At 42.3% G+C, this 18,965-nt stretch overlaps 1 protein-coding gene across 2 annotated transcripts in view; it reads left to right on the forward strand.

The window, feature by feature from the left end:
* Positions 1–18,965, forward strand: part of trpm3 (transient receptor potential cation channel, subfamily M, member 3) — a 155,985-nt gene that overhangs the window by 109,401 nt on the left and 27,619 nt on the right. For both annotated transcript variants that reach the window (XM_056418211.1, XM_056418212.1), the window contains exons 7-9: positions 5,829–6,003; positions 6,738–6,861; positions 14,096–14,168. In XM_056418211.1, coding sequence (XP_056274186.1) covers positions 5,829–6,003; positions 6,738–6,861; positions 14,096–14,168 — 372 coding nt within the window. The remainder of the gene's footprint in view (positions 1–5,828; positions 6,004–6,737; positions 6,862–14,095; positions 14,169–18,965) is intronic.

Below are 18,965 nucleotides of genomic sequence, written 5' to 3' on the forward strand. Positions count from 1 at the left end.
TCCCTTGCATCTTATTCACGGACACATCGCGGAAGTTGTTCCACACGTGAATATCTTAAATTGGATTTACATGCCAGGCTCAAGGAGGAAAACAATTTGTGCAAGTGTAGATAAAGTCTGCACAAATGAATGAGGCACCTTGAGTGAGTCCAGTTCCCTTAAATTACATGGAATATTAAAATATATATTAGAATATTTGTATATTAAATGTGTGTGTAGGTCTACAGCAGCCCCATGCAGAAGATATTATATGATTATTATTGGTACATGGGAAGTCACTAGGGTTGTGTGATGGAATATTTACTTAGACAATTGGGAATGAAGAATTAAGTCTCTGAATCAAAGTTGTCTTTGTCCATTTATTGACAGACACCCAAGACCACGGGTCCCCAAACCTTCTGCTGTGAGGGCCACCTCACTGTCCCCTTCTCTGATGGGGTCAGGGGTCAGTTTGTAACAGAAACAGTGTGACGATCTCAGGGTGCCTAAATGTAAACATGTATTGTTTTCCAGAAAGCCACATAACCAAATATCAATAACCATTTCAGGGATCTTCACAGAAAAAAAAGGCAGGAAATAAATAACACTATTTTAAAATAAATAATAACCAAATACCCCTCTCTGGGTTCTTCACAGAAACAAAGTTTATTGAACATTAACTTTCTGTTCTTAACAGGTAAAAGTTTAGCTTCGTTGTCACTCAAATGCATTCTGAATCCATGTTTCTCTTACCGAACCTTTTCGCCATTATTCCGTTCTATTTGACAGCGGCTAGTCTAGGATCTGTGTGGCCAGACTGAAAAATAAATCATAATGCGTCTCTGGTATTGTTCAGGGGGCCAAATGTGGAGGCAGGCCGTATCCGGCCCGCGGGCTGTAGTTTGGGGACCACTGATCAAAACTGTGACAAGATGTTCGACACCGTAAAAGTCACAGTCGTATTTAGACACATATGAAAAAGTTTAATTTTCCGTTGGAATCTGGCTTAGAGAGGTATCCAAAAAGCAAAAGTAACAATTGAAGCGTAGAACTTGTGCTTTAGATGTTTACAAGGTAATGAAGATGTTAAGACAATCCATACTATGACGATAACCGTTTCCTCTGTTTTTCTTTTCCTCCCTGTTTTTTTAAAATACTGTTTCTTCATATTTGTGACAAACACCATTTCACCTGTACAATAAACCCGACGTTCTGCATTTCAACGGGTTCACAGAGTCCAAACAGGGTGACATATTTACAACTACTCAGAGGCTGACTGTCGCGCTTGTGACACCATGACGTGTTTATTGTACCTTTTATGGATCATTTGAACCCCGTGCAGAGGGGAGATGTGCAGGATACGGCGTCTGATACGAAGTCGTAAGAGCTGAATCCCAAAGTCAAGTCAACCAAGACCCAATTCATCCTTGTCATTTCAAGTGTCTTGCATCAGAACATTTAATACACTTTTACTTTATTTAGACTTTATTTGATGTTGTGTGATGATACAAGATACAATGTTCAATTGTTTCAACCCCCAAATAGATTTAGAGTGGCTAACAAACAAATGGAGGCTTACTTCCTTCATGGACGTAGCGCTCACAAAGGCACAGACACACGCCAGAACAAAAATAAATCATTCAAACCTCATTCCCTATAGTTGTATTTTCCTGATCAATAACAGCTTCCATGTTTAATTATCTCTGGCTGGTAAGAAGGTGGAACAGACTAAAGGTGGAACAGGAATCGGATTTAATCGTAATTCCCCTGAGTATGTTACAACAAAAACAACAACAACATATGTTGATGTGTTATCAACACACAACGGAACAAATACAATCTGAGAGGAACATCGCCCTTTTAATGTGCCGCTGCCCTTTGGTTCTGTGCCTGTAGAGTCATGTCCCGTCCACAGAGCGGATGCTTCAGGTCTAGGATAATGATGTTTGTGTGTGTGAGAGAGAGAGTGTTTGACTTTTCTTATTGTTGGTGTGTGTCTGTGTGTGTGTGTGTGGGGGGGGGGGGGGGGTTGGGGTGCGAAGACAACGACCCACATACTGGAGCACACCTCCTCCAGTCATGCTGATACCAATTTGACACATACAAGGACAAACTCGCAGACACTCGCACACGCAGAGGGTGAGTCATCGCTGGATCCTTAATGACGACCGTATCCAGGGAGGGAAGGAGGAGCTCAGCTCGTTCCTCCTTTTCCTCGGTCCTTCCTCGTCTCCCAGGCCGGATATTATAGAAAGTTGTGGCCCCAAAGTCTCATCCGCCGCCTCGCTCCTTTTTTTCCTGCCTCTGCTTTTTTTTTTTTACACGGTTTCACAGTCATTTCCCTCCTGAGGGATCCGCTGTGGGCCACTGGGTTACAACTATGGATGAGATCCAGAGAGAAGGGAGGGGTGGGGGTTTGCCATTTGTGTTCTCTGATGCGTTGGAGTGTGTGAATGGAGCATGGACACTCATTACAAGAAAAGGGTTGGAAAGGCTGAACTTGTTGAGGGAGACAGTCCAGAGTGTGAACTACACACTCTGCCCTATGCAGTGTGCAGCGTAGAGTGTGTACTACACACTCTACCCTATGCAGTGTGTAGCGTAGAGTGTGTATTTTATGAAATAAAGTATCCTCAGAATATAACCCACATATATAATACGCCACATTATGAAACAGTGTATTTGTCATTGCTTCATTATTATTAAGTTAAAGATCTAAAGATCTAAAAATATAACATAATACAGGACTGTCTCAGAAAATTAGAATATTGTGATAAAGTTCTTTATTTTCTGTAATGCAATTTAAAAAACAAAAATGTCATGCATTCTGGATTCATTACAAATCAACTGAAATATTGCAAGCCTTTTATTCTTTTAATATTGCTGATTATGGTTTACAGCTTAAGAAAACTCAAATATCCTATCTCTAAATATTAGAATATCATGAAAAAGTATACTAGTAGGGTATTAAACAAATCACTTGAATTGTCTAATTAACTCGAAACACCTGCAAGGGTTTCTTGAGCCTTGACAAACACTCAGCTGTTATAAATCTTTGTTTTTACTTGGTCTGAGGAAATATTAAAATTTTATGAGATAGGATTTTAGAGTTTTCGCCATAATCAGCAATATTAAAAGAATAAAAGGCTTGCAATATTTCAGTTGATTTGTAATGAATCCAGAATGCATGACATTTTTGTTTTTTTAATTGCATTACAGAAAATAAAGAACTTTATCACAATATTCTAATTTTCTGAGACAGTCCTGTATATATAATGGTGGCTGCAGCTCAGGGGGGTCAGGGGGTCGTCCTGCAACCCCAAGGTCGTCGGTTCGATTCCCGCTCTCCCCATTAGTTGCGAGTCGAAGTGTCCATGAGCAAGGCACTGAACCCCCAGTTGCTCCCCGGGCGCATCACTGCAGCCCACTGCTCCTTCATGACTAAGGAGGGGTTAAATGCAGAGGATACATGTCGTTGCCTGTGTACCTGTACTCTGTGTATCTGTACTCTGTGTACCTGTACTCTGTGTACCTGGACTCTGTGTACCTGGACTCTGTGTACCTGGACTCTGTGTACCTGGACTCTGTGTACCTGGACTCTGTGTACCTGTACTCTGTGTACCTGGACTCTGTGTACCTGCACTCTGTGTACCTGGACTCTGGGTACCTGTACTCTGTGTACCTGGACTCTGTGTACCTGGACTCTGTGTACCTGGACTCTGTGTACCTGTACTCTGTGTACCTGGACTCTGTGTACCTGTACTCTGTGTACCTGTACTCTATGTACCTGGACTCTGGGTACCTGTACTCTGAGTACCTGTACTCTGTGTACCTGGACTCTGTGTACCTGGACTCTGGGTACCTGTACTCTGTGTACCTGTACTCTGTGTACCTGGACTCTGTGTACCTGTACTCTATGTACCTGGACTCTGGGTACCTGTACTCTGTGTACCTGGACTCTGTGTACCTGTACTCTGTGTACCTGTACTCTATGTACCTGTACTCTGTGTACCTGGACTCTGTGTACCTGGACTCTGTGTACCTGGACTCTGTGTACCTGGACTCTGTGTACCTGGACTCTGTGTACCTGGACTCTGTGTACCTGGACTCTGTGTACCTGGACTCTGTGTACCTGGACTCTGTGTACCTGGACTCTGTGTACCTGGACTCTGTGTACCTGGACTCTATGTACCTGGACTCTGTGTACCTGTACTCTGTGTACCTGTACTCTGTGTACCTGGACTCTGTGTACCTGTACTCTGTGTACCTGGACTCTGTGTACCTGTACTCTGTGTACCTGTACTCTGTGTACCTGTACTCTATGTACCTGGACTCTGTGTACCTGTACTCTGTGTACCTGGACTCTGGGTACCTGTACTCTGTGTACCTGTACTCTGTGTACCTGGACTCTGTGTACCTGTACTCTGTGTACCTGGACTCTGTGTACCTGTACTCTATGTACCTGGACTCTGTGTACTTGGACTCTGTGTACCTGGACTCTGTGTACTTGGACTCTGTGTACCTGGACTCTGTGTACCTGTACTCTATGTACCTGGACTCTGTGTACTTGGACTCTGTGTACCTGTACTCTGTGCAATGACAATAGATTGAATCCAATAATATTTGAATTTGCAAACATAAACAAAAATGTATGTAATGTAGAAGTATTGTGAGTAATATGGAGAATAAAAAGCGTATTAGACTTTGGCAAAGGACACTTGGTGAACTCTGGTTCTTCACTAGATAAAAGATTAGCTCTCCAGCTCTGGGTTTACATTTCCATCCAGAACAATAGATATTTAAAGCGTAATGGCGGTGAGCATGCTTCTGAATGGGAGCGTGTGCTCATGTGTGTGTGTGTGTGTGTGTGTGTGTGTGTATGCACATACAGTATGTAAGCACACGTGTGTGTGCGTGTTCGAGAGACACGCCGCGCTTTCTCACGTGTGAATTATGCAGACCAGGATGAGGGTGCGGGGGGGGGGGTGGGGGTCCAGCAGCGACACAGCTTTTGAATTAGAGAGAGTCAAAACAGCCGTCTGAAAACACATCGGGAGGGAGGGGAGAAGAGCGGAGCGTCGATACAGGGATCTACCGGAAAGACGGGAGACACAGAGCGGGATGAGGGGGGGGGGGGGGGGGTTAGGAAATGGATTAGACTGAGACCACTAAAAAAGGGAAAGAACATAGAGGGGTACGAGAGAAGGGGACTCTGGGGTTTATTGTGGATTAAAGGCGATGTTCAGTGGTGTGATGAGAAACCAAACAACAAGCAGGAAACGGAGCAACAAGCAGGAAGCAGGAAATTCCATTGAGAGTTTGGCAATTCATTTCATATCTGCAGTACCTTCTGTACACAGCCTCACCATGTGCAGAAAAACAACCTGATAGTTAAGCATAGTTAACCTAAATAGACCATGATGAGCAGGCAAAGAGCCTTTTCTATGTAGAACCGCGGGGTTTCTGACTGAATCTCTCTCTCACACACACACACACACACACACACACACACACACACACACACACGTCCACAGAACCTCAAAAAGTGGGCTGGTTATTTTTGGTACGGTGCTTTTTTACAAACCTCTCTACCGTGAATATAAGGCGTAGTGTCCTGACAATACAGGTATGAGACTTCACAGGTGTCACATTTACACCTTGGCTGTACATGTTTCTATTTTAGAGATCACGTCCTTCTGATGGAATGAAAGTTATTTTTTTCTGGGTTTCTTTTCTATTCTAAGCTTTCCTCTTCTTTCCTAATCGTTGACCTCTTTTCTGTGTTGCTCATCCCTGTTTTCCTTCCTACAGTAACCCTTCCCCTCCGACCTGCTTGTTTTCATGTGCAGGTATCGGCCAGGGTGTGCCGGTGGTGGCTCTGATCGTAGAGGGAGGCCCTAATGTGATCTCCATTGTGCTGGAGTACCTCAGGGACACGCCTCCCGTCCCGGTGGTGGTGTGTGACGGCAGCGGCAGGGCCTCGGACATCTTGGCCTTTGGACACAAATACTCTGAGGAGGGAGGGTATGCACTGACATGAGAGAGAAAAGAAAGAAATGTACACTTTTATTTATCCATGTGGGGAAATACTTCTCTGCATTTAAGCCATCCTTAGTTATTAAGGAGCAGTGGGCTGCAGAGTCAGTGTCTTGCTCAAGGGCACTTGGACACATAGGGAGAGCGGGGATCGAACCGAGCACCTCGTGGCTAACGGGTCGACCGCTCATCCCCCTGAGCTACAGCCGAGCCCAACACGCTGTAATCCAAGGATAAAACACTTACGAATACAACGCTTACCCAATGTGGAAAAGGTTGTTTTCAAATATAGTTTTTCATTTTAGTTTTTATTAAACAAAGTGCCTTTGATCAAAGATAGCTCGCATACAATTCCATACTGCACATGCCAGGAACAGTTCATTAAAAAAAATTAAAAAAAATGTTCAACTTAAAGTTGCAAACATTTCTATATTGTGAAATGTGCTGACACACAATGGACAGTTTAGTTTGTATTCATCATAAGACACGCCATGAATTTAGAATGGATTTTTATGAACAATTTATTTTACAGCTTCATATGCCAAGTTACAGGTAAAGCTGCAGAATCTCATCAAGGACAGTAGCACTGAGGTCTGCTGTCAGCCTCGGTTTCACTCCCTGACAAGAACATCTACTTTGCCTGCCTCCCCCTCAGTTCTATTCCCGTTCATCCATCCGACCCTTTTCCTGACACTCTTTCTTTTTTCTCTGCACCTCTGCAGCATAATTAACGAGTCTCTAAGAGACCAGTTGCTGTTGACCATCCAGAAGACTTTCACCTACAGCCGCACACAGGCCCAACATCTGTTCATTATTCTCATGGAATGCATGAAGAAGAAGGAGCTGGTGAGTGTCTCTTCCATAAATGTTCACGTATACTTACACATATTTCCACGTGCATTACTGTATTTTTTCCGATGCAGATAAAGCAAACATATGAGCAGTACATGAAAAACTGAAGAGCTGACAGACACACACACAAACACACACACACACACAGACACACACGGTTCACCATGTGTGTTATGGGGATGTGCATGTTGTCCCCAGGAGGGCGAGTTCCCACAATGTGACGATGTAAACTGAAATATGTCCTCAGGTAATGGGTGAATAACGGCAACACATTCCATGAAACCACCAATAACAGTAATGTCACCGTTCATTCAGGCTTTGATGTCTCTGCTGTATAAAGAAACATCAATATTTTATATATGTGAAGGAGGAACAAATTGATATGTCAATTGAAGCTTGCTCCTCATAAAACTTGTATTGAAGCAAGTGTGAATCCATCTTTTATGCATGACATGTAATGTCAAGTGGATGTAAATATATTCCGAAGACGTTTGGGACCAAACGGCCTCCACCTTGAGAGTCTTTCCCCTTGAGAGCAGCGGCCCCCACCTTTTACTTTTCACTCCATCTTAGTCGTGCAGCATCACTAACGTATATATATTAGTGCTGTGAAAAATAACGCGTTAACTCAGTTAATTAAATTACAGGATTAATTAGTTGTTGTTTTTTAACGCATTTAACGCATGCGCAGAATGAGCTTCCAATCCGTCTGTTGTTGGTCGTCTCTCCAGCAGCGTGTCATTCTGTCTCTACGTGTCGCGTTAACACGACTCCGATCCCCGTCTCGTGCGCCGCAGAGCTCGGATGCTTCCAGGGTGAGAGCGTCAGCTGCGATCTGTGTTGCCCGTCTCAGGGTCCTGGAGGCCAACGAGTCATGGGCGGCACGGCAGGTTGCAGCCGATCACTCAACCGCCAACTCGGCAGAGAACGAGTGTACGTGTGTGTGTGTGTGTGTGTGTGTGTGTGTGTGTGTGTGTGTGTGTGTGTGTGTGTGTGTGTGTGTGTGTGTGTGTGTGTGTGTGTGTGTGTGTGTGTGTGTGTGTGTGTGTGTGTGTGTGTGTGTGTGTGTGTGCAGGAGTGTAACGTAAGACTGGAGACGTGTAGACGTTGAAGTCCCCTGCTCTCGGAATGCAGTGAGATTACATAACATGACGTTACATAACATTACATTACCATTACATTATGTTACATTACATTACATTACATTACATCACATTATATTACATTACATGTCATTACATTATGTTACATAATGTAACATAATGTAATGACATGTAATGTAATGTAACTTACATTATATTACATTATGTTACATTACCTTACATGACATTACATAACATTACATCACATTACATCACATTATATTACATTACATTACATGTCATTACATTATGTTACATTACATTACATTACTTAACATTACATTACATCACATTATATTACATTACATTACATGTCATCACATTATGTTACATTACATTATATTACATTATGTTACATTACATTACTTTACGTCACATTACATCACATCACATTATATTACATTACATCACATTATATTACATTACATGTCATCACATTATATTACATTACATGTCATTACATTATGTTACATTACTTTACATCACATTACATCACATTATATTACATTACATTACATGTCATTACATTATGTAACATTACATGCAGTCATTACATTATGTTACATTATATTACATTACATGACATGTCATTTAGCAGACACTTTTATACAAAGCAATTTACAATAAGTGCATCAACCAAGAGAACAAACTCAGAACAATAAGAATACAGAAAGTAACATTTCCTCAACATAGTCGAACTACAAAAGTACTATAAGTAATACCATGAGTAATACCATGAGTAATACCATACGTAGTACCATAAGTAAAACTATAAGTAAGAGCCATTTAAGAGCCACTGAAGTGCTAATCTGTGTTTTAATCCGGATATAGTCTAAAGATGTGTTTTTAGTTTCCAGCTAAATCATATTCATTATATATAAAGTTCTGTAATCCATAACCCCATCATCGTTACACACGCCTGTGTTTACCTCGTATACCGAAGCCAAGGAGTGTCACGTTTACGCTCGGATCGGGAGCGCGGTCTCAAACACGTGGGTTCATCCTGGTTCACGCTGCAGGCTGCGAGCGCTGAGTGTGTGAGGGAACCAGAGTGTGTGAGGGAGAGAGACAACCAGAGTGTGTGAAGGAGAGAGACAACCAGAGTGTGTGAGGGAGAGAGACAACCAGAGTGTGTGTCTGTCCGTGTGCGTGGTCGCCCGCCGTTTCATTTTTCTGGCCCTGCAGCTGGAAAGCCAAAGAATAGGAGAACAAGAGAGAGATGAAAGGTGACAGAGTTAGAGTGTGTCACACCCAACCACTTGTGATGAGAAGTTATTGATGAGAGAGGACGACTAGAGGAAAGATGTCTTTCAGCATGTTGGTTTATTCATGTCCACATTTAGCGCTTCAGTGATTTCCCTGTTGCCCCGGCCTACGTTTATCATACTTAGGGCTGTTTATGCTTTTTATCAAGAGGTATAGTATAACATACGTGTGAGCTCACCAATGAGTAACGAGCATGCGCTTGTGTTTTACATGGGGTAACAGATGTGAGATGTACAGATGGTGTGTTACACACATGCATTGAAAGAGAATACGCAAAGAAAGCATCGGCCACATTTGCATCAATTTGCCTGGATGATAAGGCTCATTATATTGTGAATTCACATCACTTATCTTGTTTCTTTTATCCCTTCAACACATCGATGAAACCATTTTATATAAATGTCAAACCAGCATACTGAAAAGACTACCCAGGCTGCACCTGTGCCTTTAAATATCAGCACGCGCCTGTTGTCATGTTGTTGTTTTTCTTTTTTTTCTAGAAATGTCTGAATCCAATCCTAGATCTAATTAAGAGAGAAGTGCCTCTCTCTACCTCCCCATCTTTCTCTCTCAGCCCCTCGCTCTTCATCTGTGATAGGGAGGGGGGGTGGGAGGGGGGGATATGAATAATTGACTGTAGAATAGTCCTTATATGTTTAATTTGGATTAAATATTGAGGAGAAAACACCCACCCACATATATAAATTAAGGGCGGGTGGATGATGAGGAGAGTGAGAGAGTGACTTCAATGGACCATGAGAGAGATGGAGGGACAGATGTAGAGAGAGAGAGAGAGAGAGAGAGGGGGGAAAGTGGGCAGGAAAAAAGACAAGAAGAGAAGGGAAACTAATGGTTTGGGGGAAGAGCACATGAGGAAAAAAGAGGTACACTAGTGAGTGTGATCTAAAAACAGAGACGTGTTCGACAAGAGAGCCGATTATCAGCGGGGCAGTTTATCAGTTTAAGATGCCATGAATAAATAAACCTATGTTGCTCTTTCTTCTGCTGTCCAGCGCAACTCTCTTGGTTTATTCCAGAAGGTAATGAATATTCATCTAAATATCCTCTGCTCAAAGTCACACAGATGGAACTATTAGCAGAGCGTTGACAGATCTGAACTGCTCACCGTTGTAAAGTATGGACTACAGAGGATGCCTTGGTCACCTTGGTGGATCGTATGAGTGTGTGTGTGTGTGTGTGTGTGTGTGTGTGGTCTTGAACAGTATGTACATTCTTCGCCTGGGAAATGAAGATGAATGTTTTCCAATCAGCTCAGCTCACTGCGGCGTGAAGAGCAGTTCTCTTGATCCTCTTCTCAGCTCCTAGCTTCGCGTCTCTGAAGATGTGAGAATCCTCCGACAGATCCGAGTCACGCTGAGAAAGATTGCACTGCCGCTTTCTTCATTTCTATTATTCGCTGCCGTCTTACGTTTTTCTTCCTGATCCCTGCCTCCACTTGTCTCCCTCTCTCCTCTTCTCATGTCAACAGAGAGATGGAGTCAGTTCCCTGTGAGGGTTAGGGTCACCCGAAGTGATGCGTGTCGAGGTCAAAATACATTCAGAATGTTAAGATACGTCAGGAGACAGTATTGAAACGCATCTCAATGTTAGTGTCTGATGGATGGGTGAGGTCATGCCGTTGGAACAGAAACTCCACGAGGCTTTGTCTAACCTTTCAATAGTGGATGAGAACTGATGAGGGAGAGGAGTTCACCTTGTGCACACACGTGGCGACCCTGGCTGATCGCTGAGATTACATTTGCATCCTTGCTCTGCTGTCGCGGTTGTGTTGCTGAGCCTCAGGGTAGCACATGTCCGCAGGGTCACCTTGGAGGTGGGATGGAGGAAGGGAAAGGGGAGGAAGGAGGAAGCGGGCAAAGATGGAAGGGTGGGAGTCGGGGGCGGGGCGGGTAGGAGGACGTTGTTAGATTAGCTGTTACAGGTGGGGGGGGGGGGGGGGGCAGAAAGAGGATGGGTGAATGAAAGGGAGAGGATATAAAGCCTGGAGGGAGGGGAGAATATAAACAAACGTCTTTCTTCTATCACACTGTCATCCATCTTTTGTCCTGAAGGCAGCCCACCGGCCATTGTGTGTGTGTGTGTGTGTGTGTGTGTGTGTGTGTGTGTGTGTGTGTTCTGCATTCTGCTATAATAATAATTACAGGGTATAATGAGCAAGAGGCCAGGTCAGGATTCTGGACTGATGAAGTGAAATTAAGTTCACTCATGAGCACACTGTCAAACATGATAGATGGTTGTTTCTACACTGGTAGTGTTTAAAATCACAGCTTTGCAATAATTTTACCGTTACTATGTAAGAGCAGTCACACACACACACACACACACACACACACACACACACACACACTAGGTCAGCTCGCAGTACTGCGTGTGTGTTGGGCAGATGGCTCTCTCACTGTGGTGTTAACATCCATTAGAGTCAAGGCGAGGATGCATTCTAGCAAATAATAATTTAATAAGCAAAAAATAATTTAAAAAATAAGCAAAAAATAAATACATAAATAAGCAAAAAATATAATTTTTATATTTTACTTTGAATACTTTGCACAGTCATTGTATTATATTTGTTTGTGTGTGTATATATATACATATATGTTTCATTTTATATACATATATATACTTCATTTTGTATTTTATATTTTACTTGTATACATCTATATCTTTTATCTATCCCAGTTTTTTAAAAATATTTAATATTTTATTCTTGTGTGTTTAGTTTATTGGTGCTGCTACTGTGACGACAAATTTCCCCTTGGGGGATTAATAAAGTATCTATCTATCTATAATCCAGCCACTGGCTGCACCGTTCAAGCACACAGACACAACTGGACACACACACACACACACACACACACGCTAACCTCAGTCAGAGCGGCACATGAACACCACACACACTGCACCGGCGTCTCGTTGGTGTCCCCGCTCATGAAGTCCTCAATTGATATCGTCACATCGCATTCCCTTTTCACCTCGAGGAAGACCCTTTGATCAGGCTGATAGTGACCGCCACACACACACACACACACACACACACACACTCACACATATGCATACACACACTTAGATGCTCCCCCTTATCAGTGATTTAAACTTCCTGCATCCTTGTTCATCAGCAATAAGCTTAAACAAATCCTGCGAAGAAGGCACCGAGTATGAGCCAATCAGAGGCAGGTGGGGCGGTTCTTTGCACAATGCAGGTGGGAGGAAAAAATCAACCAAACTGTAAATAACAGGCAGTTCAACGACCAATGGCTGCGTAGGAAGTCATTTGGCGTGCAGGTGAGAGGGCAACATTTTCAAAAAGCTTTTGCACACATGTTCGTGGCATGCCATTGGTCAAGCTAGCTCGTGCCCAAGGTTATCTCCCCCTGCCACACCCACCTCGCTCTCAGGGAGGAGCTGCGTGTCATCACTGTAACATACTGTAAGTCATCAATGTAAATGTAATTACTGTTGTGCATTAGAGATGGAGAAAGAGGGAGAATGAGGGGGGTGAGCCCACACTAGTGCAGCATTTCCCCAAGAGAAAGCAGCAGCAGCAGCAGCAGCTTTCCAGAGCTCCACAAAATGAAGCCATTTCGAGGGGGAATGGGAAGGGAGCTGGGAGAGGGGCTGCAGGGGAGAGAGGGAGGTGGCAGTGAGATGGATGGGTGGGGGAGGGATTAGGGGAATAGCTCGTCAGGCATTCAGAACACACATTTTCTCGTAGCCGACATCCACAAGGTGCCCTTCACGCATAGGAGCATGCCTGCCCACACGCATGTTAACACGGGTCGACACGAGCACGCTATCTTTTACAGAAACGACAAATCCAGAAAAGCTGCCCCACTTCTCAGACTTCCCTCTCAGCGGAGTTTGGCTGTCATCCGTTGCACCGTTAGTTCATCGCATGCAGGTTCTAAAAAATGCTTCTTAGAAGACGAGCCAGACGAGCCAGACGAGCCAGACGGAGACTGAAGGTGGCCAGAGTGTAGAATGTTTTCCTGAAATCCAAAGAGAGCATTCCTAGGTCAGATTTTAGTCTGATATCTCTCTCTTTGTGATGTTTTAACTCTTGTGAAACTCTTCATCTCCTCACGACTACAAGAGAAGAGAGGCTGGAGAGGAGATCCAGTGCATTACTTCACAGCTATACAATGCCTCTCTCCTCCTCCTGCACCTCAGCATTTGTACTGAGCCGTTTGAACAGCACATAAGCTCTCAATCAACAAGTGACTTGTTGAAAATGCTGTAAGCCTTGAAACATTCAATTAACCCTCCTGTTACCTTCAAATGTACTAACATCTTTTACCCTTGGGGTCAATTTGACCCCAGCAATTAAAACCTACAGAAAATGATTAGAATTAATATTGTTTCCCAAGTTTAAGTGTGAGGTACTTTATGTTTGTTTGTTGACTACCGAAATAGCCCTTTAAATAAATAAACAAGTTGATATTTCTTTTATGTTTTACACAGTGAAAAACAGCCTGGGGTCAAATTGACCCCAAAGAACACCGATGCGTACAAGTTGTGTTCAGGACAGTGAAAACATATCATTATGTTAATTTCATGTTTTCCCAGTTGTCCCCAATAAATTAGGAAAAGTTATGAAATATGAATTTTAAAAAAAGATGTCAATAATTTTTTTAGAGACGTTAAATATTGAATGGGGTCAAATTGACCCCAAAGGTAACAAGAGGGTTATACAACAACAAAAAAGTCATAGACTTAGTTTTCAATCAATTTGGCTTGGTGTAGAATGAATGCACCGTTTTCTCACTCGCTCTCTCTGCGTCTCTCTTCCTCTCGTTGTCTCTCAGATTACAGTTTTCCGGATGGGGTCGGATGGTCATCAGGACATTGACCTTGCCATCCTCACAGCATTACTAAAAGGTGGGTGTGTATGTGTGTGTGTGTGTGTGTGTGCTGGAGCAATAATGTACAGTCCTGTAAAAGGCTTCAATGCCACTGTCTCCCTCCAGTGACGTTGTGATTTGGAAGCTTCTGGACTTAAATGGAGGATGATCGTGTTTCAGGAAGCATTCCTCTCACTATCCCAGTTTGGGTGCATGTTCATTTTTTTCAATTATTTGTTTCCTTTTAAAGCTCCATTAAGCAGTTTGTTATCATCGCATGGCAGGACTCCAAAGCAAACTTGCATTATTATGTCTTTATATTACAATATGTTAATATTTTATTATTAGGTTATCAAACAATATGAGAAACAGAGTCATCTTAACAATACCTGCCCACTTATACTGTCAGTCCATTATTCACAGGCTTGGTTCACTCACTCCTGGCTCTTTTTATTGGCTAAAGATTTGATTTTTTTCCCAGCACCTCTGGTAAAAAACAACCCGTAAAAAAAGTTTAAAAGTTGCTTTTTTTGGACGATTTTGATGGTTTTAGCGTCATATTTATTGTACAGCCATCTTCTCATCTAACTCTTAGCAAGAAGTGTATTTCACAAAATATCAACCTGTTCCTCTAAATGTGAGGAAGTTGTGACGCTCATGACCTTCCAACTATTAAAGCTATTGCAGTGACTTCAGATCTCCTACATTGTATGCTAATATATGCCCAATATCACAAAATATTGTGCATATAACTGCAGAATAATCAATGAATGTGAACACACCTGCTCATTAACTGTGCGACCAGAGACAAATGATTATAGTAAAACACTTACTGTTGCAATGAATAAATTAAATGTATTGTGTCTTTGAATCTCGTTTGAAGTATATCTTTGAGTTCAATTTGCATTTATCGGATTAATTCCCGAACAACTCCCAAACAACCCTTCAGGGGAAAAGGTCAGAACCCTTGAGGAGAGAACAGAGGAGGATCCCTCTCCAGGATGGACAGGTGTCATAGATGTCATGTGACCAGAAGGAATCATTACACACACATTAAAACACAGGAACAACACAATGAAGATGACAGAGTGGATGAAGAGTTGGTAGTCGGCATATTCCACCATCCAGACCTCCACGGTCCATCAGATGGAGGTAGAGAGGAGGAGTGGGCGGAGTCTCAGCAGTGGGCGGAGTTTAAAAAATTGAAAACATAGCAATTAAACCCAACCACGACATCCTTTAACCTATTTCCCACTTCAATGTTTCCCCCTCCACACACACACACACACACACACACACACACACACACACACACACACACACACACACACACACACACACACACACAGAGGATTCATAAATCAATACTTTGGATTGCTTTTGCAGGAGCTTATATAGCTCACAGTTCTCTTGCCCCTCAAACATCTGTACATGTGAGCACATGCACGCGATTGAATATCAGAGCAACATTCCATTCCACAGAGATGGGTTTGGAGAGGGAGACAGTGATAGGAAAACATGTTTTACATAATTTATGTGTCGGAGTCAAGATGTATTATTTGTGTGGCCCATGCATCACTCCCTGATCTTCATCACAGACACTTGCTCTCCAACCCTATTACTCCATCTCTGTACGTACACATGTCTCACTCGTGTATGTTGTCCACTACATCCGTCTCTATCTTTCATTTGTTCTACCCCCTTACTTTTCATTTCATTTCACATTGTGAAAGGAATGGCGTGTAGATGAATGGGTGAAGGGAGGAGTTGAATTAAGATAGATAGATAGATATATACTTTATTAATCCCCAAGGGGAAATTTGTCGTAACAGTAGCAGCACCAATAAACTAAACACACAAGAATAAAAAATTAAATTTAAAACAAAATATAAAAAACAGGGATGAAAGATATAGATGTATACAAGTGAAAGATATAGATGTATACAAGAAGTATACAAAGTAAAATATAAAATAAAATTTATATGTATATATACAACATATATGCATACACAATACTAATGACAAATTAAATTAAATATAAAAATATTAAATATAGACAGTGTGCAAAATGCAATGTGTGTGTATGTGTGTAGTGTAAATGAAAATGAAATGTGTGTGTATGTGTGTAGTGTAAATAAATGAAATGTGTGACGTGCAGATCAACATAGTGTAAATATTACGATCTGGCAAGAGGTGATCTGTTGTAGAGCCTCATAGCCGCCGGCAGGAATGTTCTCCTATATCTGTCCTTGTGGCAGCGGAGCATGAGGAGATGTCTGGAGAAAGTAATTAAAAGATGGAAAACACAAAATAGGGGAAAGTAAAGGAGGAGATCGTAGAAGTGAAATAATGAGAGAGAAACACTGGGCGGGTGGGGGGGGGGTCCTTTATGGTAAAAGACACGAGTCATTTTAAATCCAAGTCTCATTCTGCATTTGATTGAGTACATTAGATGCGTTAAGGCTTTGAGTGTAAAATGAAATCGGTCACATCCTGCCCAGGAGCTTTTTAAAACACTGGATTAGACACTTCTGCTGAAGAACTAAACTACTGCCTGCAGCTCGACAAGGAACAGCACCGTCAGTACTCTGAGGGGAGAACAGAGCTGGAGGAGGGGGAAAAGAAGGCGTGAAGCCTGTGTCAGAGAGAGAGAGAGAGAAAGATTTAGAGTGGCAACAGTAAGGATTCTGCAGCAAAAGTCACATGTTGGGACGGAGGGGAGTTGAGTGTATGTGATGCTCCGCTGTCTGAAGTAGTCAATATCTTGCTGATTGGGTCCATAAAGTCAGTTGGCTGCAGTTCATCCTCCCTGCAGTGAAACCACAGGCCTTTACAAAGCGAGGCCATCCTGTCTTCACACACACAGCTCCACTAAATCTCTTCTTAGTCGGCTCTAGATCGTATTCGCAGGATTCTGTCTGAACTCGCACCATTAAACTCCAGTAATGCTGTCCAGGCCTTTGAGAAGGAGGGAGCATGGTGTAAAATGATGATACTTCTGTGCTCATTAAAAATCGCAGTCTTGTCTAACCACACGGGATTATTACCGTACTTTATAGAACGGGGGATTTCTTGAAAGGCCGGATGAATTGTTACTTCATCTTTCTCATATTAGTTAACTCGTCCCAGCGTGCAGCTAAATTAATAATGTGAACAGCGGACTGCGGCTTTGATTGATCTCACTGGTCTAAGAGAGGAGAAAGTACTTTATTATATATCTTTAATAGTGAAGCTCATGTATATGGCGCACGCAGCGATAGTTCTGGACAGAGAGGTTTTACATCGACGGTCCTCCTCCGTCCCCTCTTCATTTTATACTCCTCTTCGTCGTTTGTCTATTGGATGAATTGTTTGAGATGTATCCCATACAATACGTACGGTATCACTGATGTATACACTCATTGAAGACATACCTAAAGGATTTATTACTTAGTACACACTCAGGGCGCGATCACACCAGACGCGCCTCTCAAAAACGCGTCGCTAGCAAAACCTTCGCATATCACAAGATTGGGCATTGAATTATGAACATTTTGGCATTAGTTGCATGCCAATTGGATAAAAATTTACTGCGCTATGGTAAAAAGAAGATTTTGACCTTTCCATGACCTTGACCTTTGACCCGATTGATCCCAAAATCCAATCAAATGGTCCCCGGATAATAACCAATCATCCCACCTAATTTCATGCGATTCGGTTTTAAACTTTTTTTGTTATGCGAGGAACACGCTTATAAATACATAAATAAATAAATACACGGCGATCAAAACATTACCTTCCGCATTTTCAATGCAAAGGTAAAAAGACTGATTTGCTTCACGTCGTACTGAATGAAACAGACAAGCAAAAAAGATTTGTCTTCAAGGGAACACTGAAACTAAAGTGTTGATGCCATTGCTGAAAGAAGAAATGATTCATCTTCTCTTATCTTCACGTTCTCATCGAGGCAGTAGCTTTGCTGCGTGGCGTGGCTGTTTGGTAAAGGACATTTTGTGTTTTTCTTTAAAATGATGCTTGTTAACCTGTAATTATGTGTGCACACATCTTTGGTTTCATTCAACACCCTGCAAAATGGAGGTGGTTCAGGGTCATCTTAGCCTAAAAGCACTTGTGAGATACAGCCTTAGGGCTCGATCACACCGGACGCCACTTTTAAAAGTGCAGCCGCACCAAAAACGCCTTCAGTTCACCACCGGACTGGATTTCTTACCATCGTCATTCCAGCTGAAGATGTGTTCCAGTTTGGAAGTAGAAGATGTTTTGTTCATGTTTTTCTCTGCTTGGGAGAAGTGTGATACGTCTCCTGTGAGTCACGTCGTTATGGAGCGCTGCAGGGATGAGATGTTGTTGTCGGCCAATGCCAAAAGTTAACAATGCACAAAAAGCCAATGGGGTCTTTCTATGGGATTTTTGAATTTTCTTTGGTAAATAAGATTTGTGGGAAACACAAGTTCAGGATATTTACACCTTTTTTTGGACTAATGAACACCTGTAAAACAAATTGGTTTACTTTAATAAAAAGCTAACATTGGGGTCTAAACAATCTCCACGTGAGGATACACAGCGAGGCTTCAGAGGCTTGATGACGTTATCAAGTCTCATTTATCCCCTTGTTGACACAACAACTTCTAATTCAAGAACATTTACTGACATAAGTTATCTTGCAGAACAGAATTGTAATATATTGATCGAGTGAAACTAATAAATGAATGAACTTTGAATCTCTGAATCTGTGTCAGTGTTTAACCCTTGTGTTGCCTTCGGGTCAATTTGACCCGATTCAATGTTTAACCCTCCTGTTACCTTTATATTTACTAACATATTTTACCCTTGA

This window comes from Pseudoliparis swirei, chromosome 7 (assembly GCF_029220125.1).
Source record: "Pseudoliparis swirei isolate HS2019 ecotype Mariana Trench chromosome 7, NWPU_hadal_v1, whole genome shotgun sequence".
Classification (NCBI taxonomy): domain Eukaryota; kingdom Metazoa; phylum Chordata; class Actinopteri; order Perciformes; family Liparidae; genus Pseudoliparis; species Pseudoliparis swirei.